Here is a 23,668-nt window from a genome sequence, read left to right on the forward strand (position 1 = left end):
GTTAACTAGCGCCACTTGAAAGAGCTTACTCTATAAATTACACTACATTTTCACGTGACGTTTAGAGAAAAAGATTGAACACCCTTCAAGATAAATTGATTATCTTTTGTGAAAGTGAGTTTTATGAGGGATAATCTGATAGATACAGCTGCTGATTTTTAAGACACATCTCACCCATATTATCATGTAAGGAAAGCGTTGTGGTTATTACAAAATCTTGATTGGTTGTTTGATTTCAACAAAGTAAAAATTTCCCACTTCTATATCTATAGTGCTGTTGCCTTTTTTTGGGAAATCTTTTGGTGTTGTCAATGCCTAAGTGTGTTTGCTTTTCATTTACTAATCAAGTTTTGCTTTTGTTACTTTAATAAGTTTAGTCACGCAACATTTTTTTTATATAACGGCCGATATAATCTCTTATAATTGGTATATAATAAAATTAATGTTAATGACAGATTTAAGTGAAAGTAATATTCCAATAATAACAAGTTATATCAACAATTATAAATATATATATATATATAATATCATCTTGAGTCACTTAATTACTAACATGTATGTTAAATTACTAATTGTTTTAAAAGTTTATACTACACGTGAGAATTTAAATAGAGAGTATAGTGGAAGAAACAATGATCGAACATAAAACTTTTTATTCTAATACCATGTTAAATTAAGAATTGTCTCAAAAACTTAAATTATTGGAATATGATAAATTTAATTATTAAATCACATAATTCTAACACTAAATAAGTTCTTTAATTAATGCACTATCCTACAAAAGATGCATGGATTAGCAACAATATATTGTAACCTTCTTCATTAAAAGAAAATTCCAATACATAAGCTAAGTTGCAATGAAAAATTGCACATTAACATTACAATAAATTATCAGTCGATCAAGAAATTATAAATTTTAGTATCATTTAACTACTAACAAGCAAGGCAGAAAGAATCTAGTGCTTGATGGGATTTTTCCTTTTTTTTTCATGGATAATAAAGGTCATTGCTTGGCTGTGATTTTGAGGAGTGTTATATCAAAGTTGGTGGTGAAAAGGAGGGAAAAGGAGGAGAAGGGTATATTTGGAGGTGATTAAATAATGCGATAAATTTGCTTAGATTGTAAGGAAATGGCACCATCCATTCTTGTTTGACCCGTAATTTAAGGCTAACAAGTCGCCTCTTTGTTATTTCGACCTCAACCTAACTTTCTCACCTCTCTGCCATTTTGCACCAAAACCAAAACCACCACCCACCCACTTCCACTGCTACTGCTAGTACATGCAGTCAATTCCTTGACCTTCTTTTAAACCCTAAATAAACCCTCCAAAAAAAAAAAAAAAAAAAAAAAACCCATGAACCAAACCTCTCTCTCTCTCTCTCTCTCTCTCTCTCTCTCTCTTCATTTGGGGAAGCGGGGTTTAGGACAAATTAGGACTATTACGGCTCCATTTAATTATTGGTACAATAATTCTATTTGATTGTTCTTTATATCCAGGTTTAGTAGTAGTGTTTTTTCAAAGTGTAGCATATATTTAGTAACACTAATGTATTCTGTTGGGTTTTCTAAAGAATTGTTTTCTAGCTAGGGACCACGAAGCCACCAACAATATTTGTCTCTGTGATACTTCTTAAGTTCGTATAGTACCAAGTCTACTTGAGTCTAATTAAGAATTACCCCAACCTGTATTTGTGATTAATTATGAGTCCACATTTTAAGTAAATCGCCCCCATACCTCTACAATGAGTGAAATATTCTCGTAATCATCTCATAGTAAAAGCCTTCAAACCTCTCAAAAGAGTGAATTATTACGGACCAAGTATCATAGCATTTAAGCATTTGGAACGTTTACTTCTTTTTTCAAGCAACTCACTCTTTCTTTCAATGTTCGTAGTTCTCTCATTTTACACGTATTAGATAATTACAAGAAAAAATTCTTTAGGAATGGGCTCAAGATGAATGCTAGTTAATTAGAAGTTTCATGAAGCCTTGGAAAACACTACTTGATAGTACTATCAAGTATCAAGCCATGGATTTAGATCAGGTGCAATACCTATCAGGTGCAATACCCTAGGTATTGCACCTAATATAATTGCAATAAATAGTTGAGATTGAAAGTTGTATTTTTCAAATTTCAATCTCAACTATTGAAATAAAAAAGTTTAAAATTTTTTGAAAAAAATTAAAAAGTTAAAGTTTAAAAATGAGAATGGTAAAAATTGATGTGTGTGAAAATTGGGTAATTGCACCCGGTGCAATACCCTAAGTATTGCACCGGATCCAAATCCATCAACCCATTAGGTTAGATAATTAATCACTCATTTTGTAATCAGTGAAAGGAAATTGATAGCTTATGTAATAGTGAAGAGTTGTTTCGAAGATGATGCATATTCTTCTACAATTATAGGAAATATATTGCATTTTTGTGAGGTACTATTTTAAGTATTAAAACCTACCTAACTTAGACCCCATGCTATCAAGCTAATATGCCAAATTGTTGACTCTTTCACCATTAAAGTGAGCTTTTTCTCCTTTTGGCTAGACATCACTAAAGTGAGCTGTAAACATGAGCATTCATATTAATTCACAAAGTGTTTAGTACGTTCTATCGTTCTCTTTTAAGGATTGAATGTTACAAGATTAGTTGTAACAGTGACAAACCCAGATTAGAGGAACATGCACATTTCTTTTTTCTTTTCTTTTCTTTTCTTTTTTTCTTTTTTTTGGTTCTATTTTCCTTTTCAATTTATTTTAGAGGATTGTGCAAGAAGTGATCAATTTTTGATAAAATATTTAATAAAAAAATACATTTTTTATAGAAAAAATGCATATTATATATACGTGCTTAGAATGGGCAATATGAGTTCCTCAAAAAACGAAAAAGAAAAAAAAGAATAGGCAATATGAATGAGTACTTGAATTGAGCTATAGTTTAGATGTAATAGAATATGATCCAACCAAATTTATCTTGAGAAACATCTTCTTCTTTTTTTCTTTTTTTGAAACATATTTAATTTTTTATCCTAATCATGAGAAGCATCATGATAAAGAGTTCCAAGTTAAGTGATAGAATTTTTCTTTAAATCGGTTTGGGAGAAAATTCATTCAATCCTCTCCATAACTATTAAAATGACCATCTACGTATATTTATAATTACATAATGTACTTGATAGTTATATAACCAATTTAATTACTTTACTGATTCATGTGATAAAAATCACATGTAAATAAAAATTTTAACATATGAAGCAGTTTTTATATTTTTTTTTTTTAAGCATGAATGGTTTATTAATAACCACATAGTGAGTTGAAGGACCAAATCAATAGGGGACAACCTTGACCAACAATGACAGACCCTAGATTTTATAATCAAATGGGCCTGCACACATTTACCGGTGTCCCAGTTGTGCACTTGTTTGACCAGAAAGCACGCATAAAAAAATTATTAAAAAAATAAATAAATAATGGGCCTATTTTAGTCCAAAATATGATGGGCCTAGTTTCAGCGTAAGCTCTTATGTGGGGTATGGTTCTTTATAACATAATCATTAGGCAGTTGGGCTCGAATCAGGTCATGCGAGGCAGAGAGCTCAGATCAGGTAAGAAGAGATGTCATATAACTCAAAATGCATTTTTTCTTTTTTACAATAAGTTAGGGAGGGGGCTTCCAACACCGATTATCTTCATAAAAGAGACTAAATAATGTCACTACACTACGAGCTCATAAATTTTTTTTTTTTTTTTTTGTTAGTTACTATCGAAGATTCAAAGTAATACAACTACTACTTAGAATCACACTTCTCTCTCTTTTCTTTTGCATAATTCAATAGTTATACTAATGATGATGGTGGATTTGAACCCAATTCTCCAAATAAAGAAAAGTAATTTATATTACTAAGTTACAAGACTCTCGAATAAAATCACATTTCTATAAAAGCAATAAAAGTGATAGTTGTATTTTTTTTTTTTTTACTCTCCATGGGTGTTTTAATCATTTTACAGTCACAGATTTGTGAGTTCAAATCTTATATCAAAAGCTTTGTAGCTCAGTCAGGTTTTCTTAGTATTTCCGATAAAGATGTCTAATGTTCAAATCTCTTTCTCATTGTAATTATTGAATTATTTATTTAAAAATATCCTATGCTCTAGATAGGAGAGGTTTTTTTAAAAAAAAAATTTATTAAGTGAATGATAGAAAATTGTATTAGATAAGAGCTCTAGCATTACGGGTGTAAACACCCCCATGGCCAGTTGCTTTTTTTGCAACCAATAAGCCAAAACCCACCCACGTACATCCAGGGGTGGGTTTTTACTTCTTCTTTTTTTTACCAACTGTTCACAAGGATGTAAATAAAAAAATTTATTTTAATGAGGAAAGAGAGATGAGAGAGAAATAGAATTTTTTATATTATTTGTTGGTATAGTTTATACTAATATTTTAATGGGTTGTATGTAAATAAAAATCGAAATGTTGAGTGAGTTGTAAAATAGTATTGTAAAATAGATAAAGCAAGTTTTGAGGATGTAAAATAGAAACTTTTTTGCATTCTTGGATGCTAGTGCTCTAAGTAACTGAAAATTACAACATATCACCAATCATGGGGAGTATTTCATCCCTCCATGTTCGGGCAAGGTTACAAAAGGCATATATTGAGCTAGGAGCTTTGCTTGAGCATTAATATTATTCTTTGCAGATATTGTGTATGTGTGTTATTTTCATTTCAATACTCCTTATATGTTCATCTGCTATAAAAAAATTCCTTATATGTTCATCTGCTATAAAAACTCAATACACATTGTTAGACATATTATGGCTCAAAAGACCCAAACAAAAAGTTAACATTCATATGTAGCATCAAAGACTTTTCAAAATGGACACAATTTGTCAGGTTGAACTACGTAAACTTTTGTGTTTACACTTTCTTTCATCCTTCTACTCATTATTTAATCACTTACAATTACACAACTTTAACGCACACGTAGATGTCCCCTTTAGAGTTTAGACTATTTCAACTTTTCTGAACCCTCCGGGCAGTATCGAATTTATTGGTTTGAATTTGTTTAAATAAACTTTAAAAACACTGCATATGAACAAATGAGTTATAAAAAAAAAAATGTAAATGCACATTTAATTCCCAACTCTGTCATTTGACTATGGACTAATCAAAGCTGACTGATCCAAGCTGACATTAATCTGAAATTGGTCTATCTCGATCCATAAATTTCTTGGCTTTGATAGTTGTTATTGGATTATATAGCAATTGAGTATGAATTCTGGAAATCATGTACAGAATGAAACGCAGAATTATTAGACATGTACTTTGAGCTAGCTACCCTGAAATGGTTAGGTGGTAACAAACATGAATGGCATATAAATAGCACGTACGCCAAAAAATAAATTTCATTCCATAATCGCTCAGGCAACTCCCAGTAGATCAAATTCAAATTTGGATCAGTTTTATTCCTTAAAAAAAACACATTATTGGATCAGTTTCAGAGCCCCACGCTTGAGTCTCGACCGTAGTAATGGTCCTAATGGACAGTGAAAATTAATGGCAACACATGGTCATTAAATGAAAAAGGATATGTATAATAAATGAATCTGGGTATTATTAATTTCCTTGTGATTTACAACCCTAACTTGAATGTCAACGAAATCAAAGTCTTTACGCCACCACCATAAACGAATGCTAGTTTTTCCCCTACAAACATTATTAATAAATGCTGTGGGAAAAGTCCATCTTTAAAGCATGAGTACTTGGTAGTTGGTACTGGTAGGTTAGAGATACATGGGATTCTGAACAATGTTCAAATTATTGTTAATTTTACTACAAAATGGTTATGATTCAATTTGAAAAATGATAAGCTTAATGACCTTAAAGAATATGCCGTAAATTTGAAAGTCTTAAATTCCATTTACCATACTATATATTTGGTCTACAATGTTTTCAAAGTATCTTATGGGTATAGAATAGAATATGGCAAATTACAATTTACCCATTTATGGTTTGACTGAAATTTAAGTTGTTTACATATAATTTAAAATTTGACGTTTTACCCATCTGAGGATCGATTGAAATTTGTCTGCTTGTAGTTTGAAATCTCATGATGCAAGTGTCCTGCTGGATTCTTTTTGATCTTATTTAATCTTGTATTTTTATGTTTTTAGTGTTTTTGGAGGAGATGAATACAAAAGTGGAGCAAAATTACATAGTTAACCCTATTTTTAATAGAGTTGGGTTAAGAAAATTTAACCGAGCTAACATCAAGTAGGTAAAGTGTTAAATTTCAAACCACATGTGCTTAAATTTCGGCCAAACCACAGGTGAATAAATTGTAATTTTTCCAATAGAATAATTTAACCAAAGTTAGGACATCGTTTTCTTTCATATATATAGTATTATTAGAGATATTTCAAATTTTACTGCTCTCTTCTCTCACAAACTTACGTATCAATTTTTAAACATAACACAAAAAAATAATTAATAGATTTATTCGGTATGATATGGTATATATCAATTATCAAACTTATGTATCAATTTTTAAACACAACACAAATAATAATTAGGTGAAAACATCATTTTGGTCCCTACATTTTGAGGTTACGGTCAATTTGGTCCCTACATTTTGGTAGCAGTCAATATGGTCCTTGTTATTTTCAACTTCCAGTCAATTTGGTCCTTACCGTTAACTCACTAACGAAAAATGCTTATGTGGCAAACAGTTTATATGATTGGGGCCCTTGTTGCTAACATAATAATATAAAATTAAATAATTCAACATCAAAAATCCGCATAAGCATTTTATTGAAAAAAAAAAAAAAAAAAAGGCCATGTCAGATAAACAAAATCTAAAAAATAATAATAATAATTGAAAGAAAAAAAAGAATTCAAAACAAAATTTCTCAGTTTTTTTTTTTTTTTTAAATTTTCTTTTGTACTCTTCAAGTTTCTTAGCTACCAAACGCTTACCCAGAAACACAACAATCTAGAAAAACAATAATATTAGGCTGCACAAATTTGCCCCGACCCCTTACCATTCACCCAAATTCTTAATTACAGCCTAACAAAACAAAATCCACATCCCTTGCACAAACCCTCACCCTAAAGTCAAAGAGAGAAAGGGCAACTTTAGATTGCTGCGGCCACAAACGACGTCAAGAAAACCCAATAGTTGAATGACGCTAAACTGCAGCAGGCGACATGCTTGGGCTGAGGACAAAGGCAAATCAGCCTCCACTCCATAGTGGATTTTGTTGATGCAAAGTATTTGAAGAAAAAAGCCGTTTGAATTTGATTTGGGTTGTCTGTTGGTGTGAATTGACTAATCGAAGTGCAAGGCATTGGGAATCTCAAGAAAAGCCTTTTGGCCTTTGATTCTGTGACTTTTGTTATTCGGAGAGAGACCAATCACGTTACAAAAATTGAGACTTTTCTCCAATTGTTTCAATATGATGCTTTAGGATTTGGGTCACTTCAGAATGTTCAATAATGTACTATTCAATAATGTACTATATAGTTTGCATTGAATCTTTTTAGTGCTTGGGTTTTCAGAGATGAGTCTTTTCTTGGCTTGGACAATTTTATTGAATTATTTCTTGTCCAAGTTTTTTGCAGTTTCTTTATGTTTTATGTGTTTGGTATTTGTTTAAGATATAGAGGAACTTTTTTTTATTGTTGTGTTGCTGGGTACTTATGTTTGGTACCTAAGAAAGTGCAAGAATACATAAGAAAATAAAAGAAATTGAGGATTTACAACCAAAAAAAAAAAATCTTTTTCTTTAATTTTTTTTTTTTTAGATTTTGTTTATCTGACATGGCCTTTTTTTTCTTCATTAAAATGCTTATGTGAATTTTTGATGTTTAATTATTTAATTTTATATTATTATGTTAGTCACATGGGCGCCAATCATACAAACCGTTTGCCACCTAAGCATTTTTCTTTAATGAGTTAATGGTAAGGACCAAATTGACTGGAAGTTAAAAATAACAAGGATCATATTGACTACTACCAAAATGTAGGGATCAAATGAACCGTGACCTCAAAATGTATGGACCAAAATAGTGTTTTCGTCTAATAATGAATAGATTTGTTCATTATAATATGGTATATATCAATTATCAACAACATTCACTGTTATGCAATATGTAAATTTTTAATAGTAAAATTTATAATTCAATTCGCATAAAAGTAAGACTTGTAACAACATCTGCTTCCTAGGTTTATATCTGTCCGGTTGTCACAGCTGGACGCATGCAACCAAAATAGGCCACTGGGATGCATGCACTCTTCTTATTTACAGTTCCAAGCCGATCAATGACAACTTAATTTGTCGATAATTCATGCATAAAATAAATAGTTATGTGGGTCACTCATATATACTCATATCGCATTGTATATATGAGAGAGAAAGAGAGAAGATAAAGTTCTTAATAAAATTAGGCAGACTATATTCTATATCTTTGTGAGCCTCACCTTATCTTCACAAACTCACAGGACTCTTATCACTTTAGCAAGAGTGGAGCGTGCCTCTTAATTTCTAGGCTATATGATATATCTACTTGAGCCTCACTTCTTATCGTCTTTTCACTTTAGCAAGAATTGAAGTATTGAATTAACCCTCTTAATTTCTCATCCTAAGCAATAATTCTGCAACCATTTGGCTAAGTAATCTTGAAGTTATATTTGCTAAACAATTGAAAGTTTCTTTGTTTTGGTGTTTTTGCAATCAGCTCGACATTTTCTATATCTTTTGTAACTCTTCCCATAAAAATCAAGGATCAATGGTGATAACAAAGATTCGTCTCCCTTTGGGATGAGACTATTTTTATTAATTTATTAAACTTAAAAAATAAGCTGGAAAACATACAGTTGTACATCAAAAAAGAAATAATAAAGCTCTAAAAAATTGTACATAAGCTAAATAAGCTAAAAAAAACTCAAACAAACGAGCTTAGAAAATTTGGAAAAATGAAATATCAAGGAGACATCGTTCGCAAGATCATGAGAGATGACATTGAACACGACGAAGCTAAACATGTAACACTAAGACCCCTATACTATAGATCAAAGTTTCTACATGATGCCAAACAAGATTAACATCCAACATGCGTATTCTAAGCAGTACCTTGGCCTGATCCATGGCCTACAATGGACACGAACGCGTTCTTCATGTTCCAAATTGGATAGCACCCTCGAAACACCTTTGATCTTTTATGCTTTTTTGCACTAAACCACAATGTTGAAGTAGGTGATGATGAAGAATAAGTTGATGATGACCATGATGATAGCGATGATGATGACACAGATGACAATGATGATGAAGGTGACACAAGGGCTTTCCTTGGAGTTACCTTAGGGAAAAGGGTGTACAAAAGGTTTGGCTTTGGGTTCTTTTTCATTGTTTTCGATGTGGGAGAGGAATAATAAGAAGGTGGTGGTGTTAGTGGAGGAATAGAGGCCTCAGAAAAGGTGTGCTTTGGAGTACCTGGTTGTGACTCCCACATGAATGGAATTGCACCTGAATTTCCTCCATAGTAAACCCTGAAAGAAGGGTTGGCCACAGAGTTTTCCTTGGACAAAAGCCTAGAGAAGAGCTTGCTGCCATTGTCCTTGATGTGGAGCTGGTGGGACTGTTCAGCAAGGTCATGGCTGTGATCACTCAGCATTTTGGACTGAGGGAGTAGTTTCTTGGGTCAGTGTGTATGCCTCACTTCTTGCAGATCTGAAAGGTTCAAGATCCGAAGATGAAGCTGCGAAAGAATAGAATATTATAACTAGTAAGTAGGTCTTCGGTAGTAGTTGTCTACTTTTCCAAGAACTAGTGGTTCCACACCACGAAATTTCATTAAAATATAAGAATGTGGCATACACAATATTAAATGGCAGTAAAGGGTATCAATTTAATTAAGATTAAAGTTAATGAAGTAGGGCTTCCTCAATTAGTATCTTTCGATGGTACTTTGACACTGTCAATATATTAATTGTGATGAGATTATTAGATTTGCACTAAATTTTGTGATATTAAACTTTACTTAATTTCTTTGTATTTTTTCTATTAAAAAAATAATAATAATGTGAAGTTGTTGCAAACCAATAAATTATTTACAAGTATTTTTTTTTTTAAATGGTCATGCTAATGAGTGCCTTTAGAGCATTTATTAATAATTTATTTTAAGAAAGTTTTGACATTCTTTTATGGGAAATGAAAAAAAACTATTAAAATATTAATTTTTTTTCTTTCCTCATAAAAATTTTCTTTAAATGAATTACTATTGACTAATAGTACCTTAAAGAGCATTTATTAACATTTCCATTTTTTTAAGTGTTTTACAGTTCAAAATTGAATATTTATTGGTATTCTTAAACTTATGCCCTTGAGTGTATATAAGAATAAAGCATGCACAATATTCGATAGCAAAGAGGATTTGAATTTAATTAAGCTTAAAATGAATTTAAGTAAGGCTTCTTCAATTAAAATCTAGGAATTATTTTGATCTTATATCATTTAATTGTGATGAAATTATTAGCCATGCATGCGCTACATTTTGCGATAATTTTACACTAATCTTTAAAGAGAAATGTTAACAAGTGTCGTTGGAGCATTGGTTAAAAATCTATTTTAAAAAATTTTTGATATCACTTTTATAGGAAATGGAAAAAGCTGTTAAAAAATTAATTGTTTTTTTTCCCATAAAAACTTTCTTTAATTGAGTTGTTAACCAATACGTTACGGTACTCGTTAACATGACCCATCTTTAAATATGGTAGATGCATATAATAAATAATATTGGGAAGAATGTGGGACCCTGATGAGTGTGGATTTGATTTGGACCGTGAATGATAACAGCAATGACGACGAGAAACAGTAGAGAGCGTTGAGGGGATTTGGTTAGGGGAAGAGGCAATGTTTAATAAATGAGAACTTGTCGTACGTGCGGTCCATGACTAAGTGTAAAAGCAGTATTAATTGGTGGGGTTGTGGGGAAGTTGGATTGATATCCTAGTCCCTAGATCTTGCATATGCTTTGTTAAATATATTATTAGTTCTGATACCATGTTGAATAACATTATTATTAGCAAACGTGATGTGTTATACCATATTGTAATAGGCTAATATATCTAATATATATCTCTAACACGCTTTCTCAAATTCTTGTCTCGTTGCACCTCCATGAGTCCCTTTTTTTGGTCTCGCTTGTATGAGCAATTCGGACCCCATTATTGCCTTTTGGATTATCTTATTAGGGTAGTACAAACATAGTTTATATGCTGAGAGTCTTATAATTCAATTGCTCTTCAATCAACTTGATTTTGATGCTATATCTCTCACAAATGATGTGATTAGTCATAGCTAACAATTTGAGCTCATTAAAAGCCTAGACAAATACAAAACAAATCTTTATGTCAACAATTAATTAATCGAGTGTCGCCATAAGCTGGTAAGTGTAACAAGCTCATTAAGAGATATAGCAAAACTTAGGTATATAATAATTCCTTTGATGTTGTGACCTTAAATCTTTAATCAAATTTAAATACATAACTATATTAGAGGCGATCAGAGAACTAAGATGTTTCCGTTAGAAATATCAAAAAGTATCAACCAGTTGAGTTACAAAGCTTTTAGTATATATCAACATATTAATTAAAAATAATTAAATTCAACTATGTAATTTATTGGCTAATGTAATTGCATGCAATGCACAAATATAGGCATGTATCACATTTCAAAAATCACAATCAAATAAAAGTGTGTGTAAAGAGTAAGAGCATCTTATGGTCGACCCCAACACCATAAAATTTGTCACTAAAAATCTGCAACCACCTCTACGAGTTACTGTGTACTAAATGAGTAAAAGCTAATGGACCACGCCTTTAAAAGAGCCAGCGTCACTAAAACTTTGCCATTTGCCTAATTGCCAGGGCACAACGACGTATATTTAATGCGTGAATTCTTTGTTCTTTAATGCTGTATATATAGGATGGCGTGCACAATTATTCTCAGTTTCTACATATTACTATTAAACTGAAGCAATATTTATTAATTAATTAAAACAATATTCCAAAGTAGTTTTTGATAATCAAGTTCAAGTGTGAGTGAGCATTTGAGTGTGGATTAATCCAGTGACCGTGTCTTAGTGCGGATTCCACGGGAGCAGAGACAATTATCATGTGCTCAAACCTCGAATCACGTGTTTTTTAGTCATGAATTTCATTTGGATCTTGCACTTTCTGCTTCTATTGTATCTATTTCTTTTTATATTTTTTTTTAATAGTCTCTCTATTGAATCTACTTCCTCAATCCAGAAAGTAAGAAACTTGTACTGCCCAAAAGATTTTATTTTTAAAAAAAGTTGGTCAAGGTAGAGAAGAAAAATCTATGTAGTTGCTAATTAATTAGTGTTAAATTGACCCATTTATTTAATACTATTATTATTATTATGAAGTTTGAAAGGAACTGCATCATGTGCTTAAAGAAATATATCGTGCTAATAATAATTAATAAAACTAGTTTACCAAATACCAATACCAATACCAATCCGCGTTAAAGAGAATTCTACGGTGCATATCTTTCTTTTTTATTTATTATTATATGTATCAAAGTATCATTCACATATTTTTACCGTTAATATAAGATAAGATATTGCTTTAATAATAATAATAATAATAATAATAATAATATACCCTCTCATGACCCACTAACCCAAGTTAATAATATGATGCATTTATGTATTGATGAGCTGCACAGACATAAGTATCTTGACCCATAGAGGTATTTTTCTGTGCACGCAGGGGTGAGAGGGTGAGTGAGTTTTAAAGGAATGTCGGAGGATTTACATACACTTTCAATGTTAAGAAGGCCTATAAGATTATATGATCCATAAAATCATGTGTTTTAGCAGTCTTATTAGAACATCAACATTTGGAATTGCAAATGCCATATCTAAGCTTCATTTAGCATTTTTTCCTTGAAAACCTCCCCCATCCAGAATTGTAAACACCAACTATTGCAAAAAAATTTGCAATAGTGCTACAGTGCAATTCTAAAGATAGAATTGCACTGTAGCACAATTTTTTTAAAAAAAACTAATATTTTATTGTGATGGTGATTGAGAGAAAGAAAGAATAAATGATGGTAATTGGAGAAAATATTATTTTATTGTGTAGATATATTATTTTAATGAGTGGAATAGGAAAATAAAAGTTTAGGATGCTAGAAGTATTGTATAATGAGATGGTAATAGTATAATTGATAAAGTAGCTTTTTGAGATGGTAAAATAGAATAGAGTAACATTTCTTAATGTTAATGCTCTTATAGACTCAAAATTTGAAACTCCTATAGGCTATAGCTTCTTAAATAAATGAAAGCATAGCACTACTCTTCTGGTGTTTTCTTTTTTATTATTGAACTGAATTCATTTGGTCCGAACGCCAAGGCTCTTCCTCTGCAAAAGGCACATTAATAAGTCAGTATACTTGTACAAGCTTCTTTTACCACATGTTAAGGCTTAGTTCCAGTGCACTAGAGCTAACATGATGTGGACATGTTGCAAAATTTAGACACATGTCCGTATTGTGTCAGCTTTTACAACAAGATAAGGCTTAGTTCTAGTGCACTGGAACCAACACAATGTGAACAGTGTCCGTGTTGACTCTAAGCCATGTCCTTTACAACAATGCTCTCAATCACTAAAAAGTTTGGAGACGAGAGTACCTTGCTGCTGCCACAAATTTGGAAATTTGAGAATATTCTAAATTGAGCAGATAGTAATTCGACTGTTGCTTAGGATTTAAAACCTGTAAAGAAAAGTTACGATACCCTATGCCATGACCACATTTAAAGGCTGTGTGTTTGAAATTCTATTTATTCACCATGTAATACAAATAAGTTAACAGTATTATGAACGAATTCCCAAAACAATTCCAAAGGGAAATGGTTACAAACAAATTTTGCTTGACAGCCTTTAACAAAACAGGTTTAAACAAAGTCACCAAGAGCCAAACCAGTTCCACTATTGGTTAATGGCCTACAACATGAAAGTGAATATGAACAGACTGGGCAGCCTACACAGCCCATGCCTAGCCCTGTGATACTCGACTTTTCTTTTCCTCAATACCTGACTTTGAAAATCTCTGCCGGAGAACTTGCATAACATCTTCTATCTTCACATCTCTAAGTGCCAAAAGAACCATAGCATGGTAGAGGACATCTGCCATCTCTGAGGCAGTACGTGACTTATCCTCATTCTCCTCCAGTGTTCGACACAGCTCATCTGCCTCCTCCCTGCACAGGAAAGTTCAGACTCATAAAAATCTTAAGTTGAAGTATGTAAACACACACAAAAATAGTCAAAATGTTCCAAAAGGATGATAACATGGATAGTCCAAATAATCAAGAACCTTATTTTTGAGCACAGAAGGTGATTGTCCAGTAACAATCGTTTTGTCCATGAAGGTTTTCCATTTTGTTCTGCTTCTACTTCAGATTTGCGTTGCCAGATTGTTGACTCTAATGAGTACAAAGTGGTTAATGCCAACTCATTTCCTTCAACCTGACAAGAATGATCTATATCACCTCAAAACTAGCTGAAGTTTGTCTACAGTGATGCCGGCAATGGATATGTTAGCAACTTAGCATTGCTTATCAAATGGTTGAGTGTGCAAACCTGTTGGTGTTCTTTTAAATCAAAAACTGATGTATAATAACAAGTTTCTGATCCTGTGTGACATGTAGGCCCATCAGGCTTCCCAAGGTATATTATCTGATAAAAAGCTGTGAGTTAGTTGAACCAAATCTAAGAAAACTAAATAGCTGCAATATTTTTAAACTAAGAGCCTTCAGTAACATACAGAGTCACGATCACAATCAAAAAATATATCATGAATATTGATGAAATTGTTTGAGGTCTCCCCCTTGGTCCACAACATCGATCGTGACCTGCTATAGAATGTTGCCTTCCGAGAGGAAATTGCTTTAACAACCGCATCTCGGTTTGCAAAGCCTTGCATTAGTATGGCTCCTGTATCAACATTTTGAGCTATTGCCACCGCCAAACCTTTGTCATCCCATTTTACATTGTCTAACAATGTCTGAACCTGAAATTATACTTATTGATTAATGATTACCCTCCAATTACTTGTAAATGCTAAACTTCGGTCATCTATAATATATATATATATATATATAACCAAAGCATCATAATTGACCTCATAATATTGTGTTGCTTAAACTTTTGAGGTCTCACAATTTTACACATCGTTCTTTTAAATATATAATTAAATTTAGATTCTATTCTAATTTATTTTACTTTTGAGGTCTCATAACTTTACATTTATTTTCTTTAAATGGTAGAATGTATGCTAAGAGCCTTGTAGCTCAATTGCTACCTCCTAGAGTTTACAATTGAGATTCCAGAGTTCAAAACCCCTATCCCCCAACTATCAAATAAATACATATTAATAACTATCATAATTATCCAATTTCATATTTGGACAAAAATTAGAAGAGAGAAAAAGTAATATTATGTAAAACTCTCCTTTGGCAAGGGTTACCGACTAGTTAAAATAGAAATAAGAATCAATGAAATTAAAACAGAATCAAGAAGGAAAAAAAAAAACCATTCAGATGGACAAGGATGACCTTTCATATTTTAGTGTTATAAACTACTTTAAAGACTTCCTTCACTGTCTTTTATTAAACTGCAACTACGGGGATGGTCTTATAGGCTCTAACTATCACCAATATAATGAATTTTTTAGTTGAAATCACAAAACTCAACCTTAAGCCGTTGGTCTCTGTACCAAACTGCTACCTCTCCCACTTTATATCAATCAATTGAATAGAAAAGAAGGGAGGGGGTGGGGGCTTTGACATATCATCTCAATAGTTTATTTATTAACAAACCATCCCAACAATTGTTTAAACCCAATATGCCTAGATGAAGAAAAGATTGTGGCACTAATCCCAAATCAAACATATAATGCTTGTAGAGTTGAAATAAAGGAATTAAGAAAAAAGGAAAGAGGACCATAGGATTCAGTTTATAAATTATGCATTCAGCACAAAAGGAGCAGTCAAATTTGTACAACTTCATCAAAAGATGAAATCGTATAATGCATAGAGGTGAATTAGATGAAAACTATGATAACTTTTCAAAAAGGCTTAATTAAAAAACAAAAGGACAATAACATACGATTGAATATACAATTATACATAGGATTCCTTTGTTATAAATTATTGCCAAACTTCCTCTTCTAACAATAGAGATAGAGGTGATGCACAATTTAAGACTGCTGTAACTTCACTCTAACGCAAAACAACAATTGTGACACAAATTTAATCTAATGAACCTGATGCAGGACAGAAGCTTTAATGGTTCCTGGTACAAATTTTGATGCAGGATTTTTTAAAACTCAGCATTCAGTTAAGGTTCTTGAGTAGGGTTTTGATGTTAAAGGGATTGGGTAGGTTAGGTAATAAAATATTGGATCTTGAATGAGTTCGATGATTGTTTGCCTGTTTGGTGTTAAAGCGGTGAATAGAACAAGAAACAATAAAGATAAACTCTAGGCAATCGCACCTAGGTTCCCTAAGCAGTTAGGCTTAGGAATGAGAAGGGAATCACATCCATAAAGCTTAAAAATACGCTACTGGAATTTTATTAAATTCAATGTCTCTATCTCCTTTATTCAATTCATAAAGATTGTTTTACAGATTATTACCAAATACCAATACTATTGCTGCAAGGACTAGGACTCCTAAATAACCTTTTCCTTTAATCTTGTTTTCCATCTAACTGTTCATTGTTTGCATCAAAACTTCACCTACAAATGCTAAGTGACAAGTCCTTCATTGAACGCTCATCATGCCTTAGCCATTTGCAAATATCACTTTGAAGTATGAACCCTGATTTACAAATAGAAAAATATCACTTTGAAGATGAAAACAGTCATATTAGCTTACCCACAGAAACAATTCTTTAACCTGACACCCCTCCTTTTAATACAACTCTTCTTGATGATAATCTAATAAGTTCAGCTAGAAAGGGTTGACGGCACTCCTCAATGCCAAGAGGCTCTTGCAATGCTCATCTTTTGTTGTCTTTTGAATTGTAAATTTGAAATCCTACTTAGGCAATATAACCTTGCAAATCCTATGAGTAGAAGTTTGATATATTAATAATTTCTTTATTTTTTTGTAGTTGTAAAATTTAAAAAACATAGTTAAGCTATATCTCTCTATAACCATTAGGGTTATAAGCTTGATTTCAAAAACAATTGGATGGTCAATAACAATTTATTATCAAAAAGGATAATATTGTAAATGCACATTCTGAAGGAAACCAATGAGAGCTCGTTGGCGTTGGGACTGTTGCGAACCCCTTCAAGCTAGACTTATTAGATGCCAGACGAGTTAGGTCAAAAGGAGGGGACAATAGAGTGTTGGCAGGCTAAAGATGTGGACCAATAAAACTTTTTTGACATTTCCTGTTAGTTTTGGACCAGTAAGGTATGGATCACTAAAGATCATTTACAGGTCACATTGTTTCCATAGGTAAAGTATGATTATCCTCCTCTACTTCTTCTTTTCTTGCTCTTCTATTTATGCTGTTAAAAAGTCAAACAAGTCCTTATTGTTTTCTTTCAGGCAGCTATATAAGTACTAATGCTGAAGAGTAGCTCCTATTTTGGTTAGGCAACATAAGCAATAAAGGGTGGAGGTAAAAGTTGAGGAGAATTCCCTTTCAATTCCTATCTAGGGGGAACCTCATGTGTTCGGAGTCTTCAGACAACCTTACATACATGAATTCCCTGAGATAAACAAAACATTGGTATTTGTTGATGTCACCACTCACACTACCAACTCCAATTGTGTCGCAATTTGCACCTTTTGTTGATGAAGAAGTTACATCATCTATCAACTTTCAACTTTGTCATATTCTTTAGGTGAGAAGGTTGGAAGTGAATCCACCTGGGACCACCCAAAGTTTACCTAAAGGAGAACTCTTTGGTAGATGTTCTAGATGTGAATACCATGATTACCACCCCTTTGGTTCTCGTCTAGACAAACCTTGGGTGGTGACAAGTGGGGATCAACCTCCACCCTTCTCACCCAAAGAAGAAGAAGGTGAAGAAGCTAAAAGATAAGCTAAATGTCACTTCATAAGAAAATCGTGTAAATTATGACACAACCCAAACTAGTAGTATGAGTGGCAACAACACCAACATTACATATACCAATACTGTGTTTGTATCAAGCAGTTCTGGTGGGGAAGGTCATTGTTTAGGAAAATGAGGTTCCATCCAAATAGAAATTGGAAGGGAATTTGACCTCCTCAACGTATAGTTCTACTTCCATCACCTATATTCCTAACCAAAACAATAGCTACTTATCTATATAAGAACCAATAGCTACAACTGCAAAAGAAGAAAAAGAACAAAAAGATGGACTTGTTCAAACCTTCAAATAGAAGAAGTGGAGGATATTATTACTTTACCCACGTAAACTATAGGACTTGTAAATAATTTTTTGCAATTCTTACCTCTGGTCCAAGACCAACAGAATAGGCCAAAGAAGTAAAATTTCATTAGAAAAGGCTAAAAGGGCACCAACCGTACACAGGGAGTCTACAATGAGAGCCCAAAATTGAACACTAAAAGTACATTGATCAAGCAAATCATGTTGGCCATGTTTCACTCTAATAGCCCCTCCTTTTAACCTAAATCTTCTGGTTATTTATAATATAATTAGTCTAACTCAAAGCACTTTCCATTAGATGTGATAGAGTTGTTTTGCCCCCATCAACAACATAAACTTAAGATTACCATTATTTAGAGATTGGTTGGGGACTGCGACTACTACTAATCCATTCTAGTAGACAATTTATGCCAGGGGTCTCAATAAGAAATATATAAAAAATAAAATTAAAAAACTGTGTCATAGTGAACAAATCTTCCTGCAATTTTATCCTAGCTCACTTATCAACTCCACTGGCTAATCTATGTAGCTTAGGCTGCAAAGACTTACATACTCCTTAGTCCATTTTCTCTCCTTTTTATGGCCTATTCCGAATTTGGTATGATGCATCTTCTTCCTGTAATGCTAAAAACATGCTTTTTTAACTAGTTTATGTTGGTACTTACAAGATCACAACTCAGTTCTTAATGTATTACTTAAATGCACACAATACATAATCACACCAATAAACCATCCAGATGAATGGGCATAACCAATTTAGGTAAACTAATAGCAAACAATGAACAAGTATATTCAGGTCACACATGCTGCAAAACCAAATTTTATCAACTCCTATTTTAACACTAAGGAGGAGGGTAATTAGAAACATAAATATATTATGAATGCACAATGACAAGCACAGAAGAGACAAAAACTTACATTAAGTAGTAAAATACCTTGGATTCAAGACAAAGGTCTTTCTCTGGTTGCCTGGCGGAAGCACAAACAAGATGATGGATCCTCTTCTTATGGTTGTCCCAACTGTAGCCACTATTGGAAATAAATAGACGGGACCCAGAGGACACTCTCAGAGATTGAGGACAGAAATAATAGGAAACTGCCATCCTGAAAAAAAAAAAAAAAAAACCAAAAATAAATAAAACCACATATCCACCATGTCTCTCCAAATATCCATTTATATTTATAAGATTCCTAAAAATAAAACAGAAAGCTAAATTTCAGAAATTAATAAAATAGAGTCTTAGAGCGAAGATTAGAATTGGGACTGATATGAGTTGCAGAAGCAAAACTTTTAAAGCCAAGACATATCTTTATGCTTAACTGAGAGCAATGCATGCAATTCATTAAGACAACCTGCTATGACCATTAGCACCCTTGCTTTTCATGAACTTGACAAAATATACAAATATCTTTGATCCCCTATTGGGTTGACTTTACACAAAGCAAAAATATCAATTCCCATTAACATCAGCTTTGAAGATAATGAGATTTCTCCGCCTGATATTAAGTTATTCTTTATCAAAACCTTAATGGACTGGTTGTCAGTGTGGAGAAATCAATCCATATCTTCAATTTTTAATTTACTTGATTTATGTAATTTCTGTATTTGATTTGTACACCCCATTATACTCCTTGTGTACTTGGGTGTCTCCTTTTTTATATCAATAAATATTTATTTCTTATAAAATAAAAAAATAAAAAAATCAAATGAGCAATCACAACCCATATTAATAGATCCAACTGAGTCCTTTCCCATGAAACACAATAGAAAGCATCAAATTCTATCACATACACCTATAGGTAGCTGATGCCAATGAACAGCATTAAAAAGATAATAGAGACACATTGTAAATTTCAAAATGAAATGCTTACCCTTGAAAGTTGAAATATTTCTCGGTATTTGAAGCAACAACAATGAAGTGTCCTAGATAATTTTTTATAGAAATCCTTATCTGTATTGCTTAACGATTGACAATCTACGGAAAAGGAAGGTTTGGATATTGGATTGGTGCTACATGTGCAAGTGTAATGGTGAATCGGTTGATCATCTTTTTTTTCATTGTCCGGTTGCAATGGATCTGTGGGCTATGGTGTTCAGTTTGTTTGGAGTGAGTTGGATTATGCCGTAATCTGTAATGGGGCTTCTAGCATGTTGGCAAGGCAATTTTGGTCGTTATCGAAATGGGTATATACGGTTGATGGTTCCCCATTGCTTATTGTGGTGCCTTTGGAAGGAGAGAAATAGTCAGTACTTTGAAGATAAGAAGAGATCCATATCTGACTTGAAACTATTTTTCTTTAGAACTTTAATGGATTGGTTGGCTGCATTGCGGAACCAATTCTTTTTATCTTTTCTTGATTTCTTAGATTCTTGTAATTTTTGTTCTTGATTGTTTCAACCCTTGTACACTACCTGTGTACAAGGGTGTTTCCCTTTTTTTGACATCAATAAACTTATTACTTATCAAAAAAAAAAAAAATCCTTATCTGTATTGCTCTCTAAATATAGTATATGATATCAAAAGATTTCTAAGCGAGCCCCTACCCTTGACAGATTTCTCAGAAGTTGAAGTAATTATTAGACTTAAGGGTCCCAAAATATTTTTATAGAAATCCTCATTTATCTGAAATGCAGTACATCCATCCCTTACAAAAAAAAAAAAAAATTTCTTTTTGATTACAACACCCATATAAGTATATAGACCTATGATAACAATTTAACAACGGCAAAATATCATAACCACAAAACAACTATGCTATCACAAACAGAATATTAAAAACACAAACTAAATGCCCAGTAATTCTATTCAATATAACTTTGCCCAGACATTGTTCCTTGTATAACAAATTATCGAATTTATTTTGACACATTACTTATTTACAAAAAAAAAAAATGCATTAGACCCTATAATGGGATAAAGAACTATACCCAAAACACTTACACTACCAGCCGTAAAAAAGAGTAAAGACACTACAAATTAAAACATAACAACAGACTCTATCCACATAAATACACCAACTAATGTCAATCAATTCTATTCCTTAGACTAAAACTAGAGCAAACTAACGCCGAAGCATTCCTGCAGACAGTAGCCAAGCATTGAACATAGGCAAAGGAAGGACTCTAGCCTTCCCTTAGGCGAGTTAGGCAATTGCCTAAGGCCCCCAAGTGGAAGTGGGCCCCAAAATTTTAGAAAAGAATCGGGTAGTAGAGGAAAAAAAAAATTTAGTTTCAAATGAATAACAAAAATAATCTGGCACATCCTTTTAACCAAAAAAACAAAAATTTTGGTAAATCCTATTAAACATTGGTTCTAAACAAAATCATTGACCAAAAAACAAACCAGATAAACTACAAATCCGGTCTAAGAGATTAACCACAAATCAAAACAAATAAATCCACTCAAAACCCTAAAACTTTTACCTTTCTCTCTAGTCTCCACTGTTCAGTCTGTTCTCATCTGCTCAACAGACAACAGCTCAAGGCTCAAGCAAGGCAGCAAGTTTGAAGCTCCTCCGCCTGGACGGCTCTCTCTGATTCTCTGCTCTCCGCCTCTCTCAAGTCTCAACTGCTCACCTCACCTCAGGAATCAGGTATAAAATTATAAATATTTGGGCACAGGGCACTCCATTTTATTTGTTAAGAACTTAAGATAACTTTGTTTATTTGGGCCCTCCCTGGCAGGTTTTGTAACTTTATCATTATGGCTGCCTGGACCCTCCCTGGACTGGGTGTTAAGTTTGGGCCTTCAAGGCTTTTTTTTTTTTTTTTTTTTTTTTTTTTTGGTGGGACTTATTGATAAGTCTTCTGTGAGTGTTATAGCTGTGCTTAAATTTTTGTTATGCTTATACTTAATTTTTTTAATTTATGCAGGTTGGAATTGCTAAAAATTTGTTATTGTTCAGTGAAATTACAATAATATTTTTATATAAATCAAGTTCTATTTCTCATTTGCTCTACACTTGAAAGTTATTTTTCATTTTAATCTTTATAAATATATTATTTAATTAGAAATATCTACTAGAAAATATGCATATGGATATTAAAAACTTTAAAAAAAAATTAATTGAGTCTAAAAAAGGATCAATGAATAAATTTATTATTAGTAATAAACAAAATATAACACAAAATTTAGATGAAAATATCACAAATGAGTAAGAAATTCACCAAAATAATTTAGAAGAAAATGATGTTCAATTTTGCAATACAACAAATCTTGATAATGAACTTCAAAATAATTTAGAAGAAAATGAAAATAATGATGAAAAATATAATATAAAAATATTAAATAAACATTAATTTAATTAATATATAAGTATAAAAAATGCCCCATTTTTAGTTCTCGCCTTAGGCCCCAATATGTCTAGGGCCGCCTCTGTTTCCCTCTCATCCTCTCTTTACCTCAACCAACGTCACACCATGCTCCATGGCTGACCACCAAGCTCTCCTTCTAAACTTCCATGGTCGGAGCTTTTCAAGCTCATCACCTCCAACCATGCACCACTGACGAAACCCAACCAAAATCAAATCATGACCACCACCACGGCCAAAACCTAACCAAAATCAAATCGCAACAAAAACCCAGAAGCCCACCAAATTACAAATCAAATCACACCCACCGAAATCAAAGCACAAAACCCACAAAACAACTAAAATCACAAAATGAAAACACTGGAAGTGAACCCACCGTTAAAAAAACATATATTGGTTTTGTTACTATATTTTAGAAGAAGAATCATCTTGTTGAACTAGTTTTAGATCCAAATTAATCAAACACATACCACAAGCAAGAATGATACACTGAAAGCAAAGTAAAAAAAAAATGGTATTTCCCAAAAAAGAGTTTTCAGAAAATAGAAAGGGTAAGCAAAATATAAAAACTATTTGCTTCATAATCTCAAATAAATAAATAAATAACCAAAAATCACACACCATAATTCGGTAAAGCCTCATGAGCCACAATTTCACCTAAGAGGATTGTTGAGTTGAGAGGAAGAGATTTTTATAGTCTTTGGCTCGGTAGCATGATCTTCGATTTCCTTTCTTGACGTGGCTTTCGCCCGCTCCTCTCCTGTCAGCCTAGGCAACGTATAAAGAGAAATAAAAGGAAGAAGAACAAATCACCGCATAAAAAAGAAGAAAATAAAAATGGTGAGAGAATAAATACGGACTGAGATCAGGTGCACT

At 32.6% G+C, this 23,668-nt stretch overlaps 2 protein-coding genes across 2 annotated transcripts; both read right to left on the reverse strand.

The window, feature by feature from the left end:
* Nucleotides 1–9,117: 9,117 nt before the first annotated feature.
* On the reverse strand, nucleotides 9,118–9,669 carry LOC112036596 (uncharacterized). The gene has a single exon (XM_024069435.2). The coding sequence runs from the start codon at nucleotides 9,667–9,669 to the stop codon at nucleotides 9,118–9,120; it is 552 nt and encodes a 183-aa protein (XP_023925203.1).
* Nucleotides 9,670–13,830: 4,161 nt separating this feature from the next.
* On the reverse strand, nucleotides 13,831–22,131 carry LOC112036579 (histidine biosynthesis bifunctional protein hisIE, chloroplastic). Its single transcript, XM_065766846.1, has 6 exons — nucleotides 21,905–22,131; nucleotides 19,416–19,584; nucleotides 14,853–15,098; nucleotides 14,669–14,764; nucleotides 14,403–14,554; nucleotides 13,831–14,286 (listed from the first exon to the last, which is right to left on the reverse strand). The coding sequence occupies exons 2-6, from the start codon at nucleotides 19,581–19,583 to the stop codon at nucleotides 14,082–14,084; spliced, it is 867 nt and encodes a 288-aa protein (XP_065622918.1). The 5' UTR covers nucleotide 19,584; nucleotides 21,905–22,131; the 3' UTR covers nucleotides 13,831–14,081.
* Nucleotides 22,132–23,668: the final 1,537 nt, after the last annotated feature.

This window comes from Quercus suber, unplaced genomic scaffold, assembly GCF_002906115.3.
Source record: "Quercus suber isolate HL8 unplaced genomic scaffold, Cork oak 2.0 scaffold_751, whole genome shotgun sequence".
NCBI lineage: Eukaryota > Viridiplantae > Streptophyta > Magnoliopsida > Fagales > Fagaceae > Quercus > Quercus suber.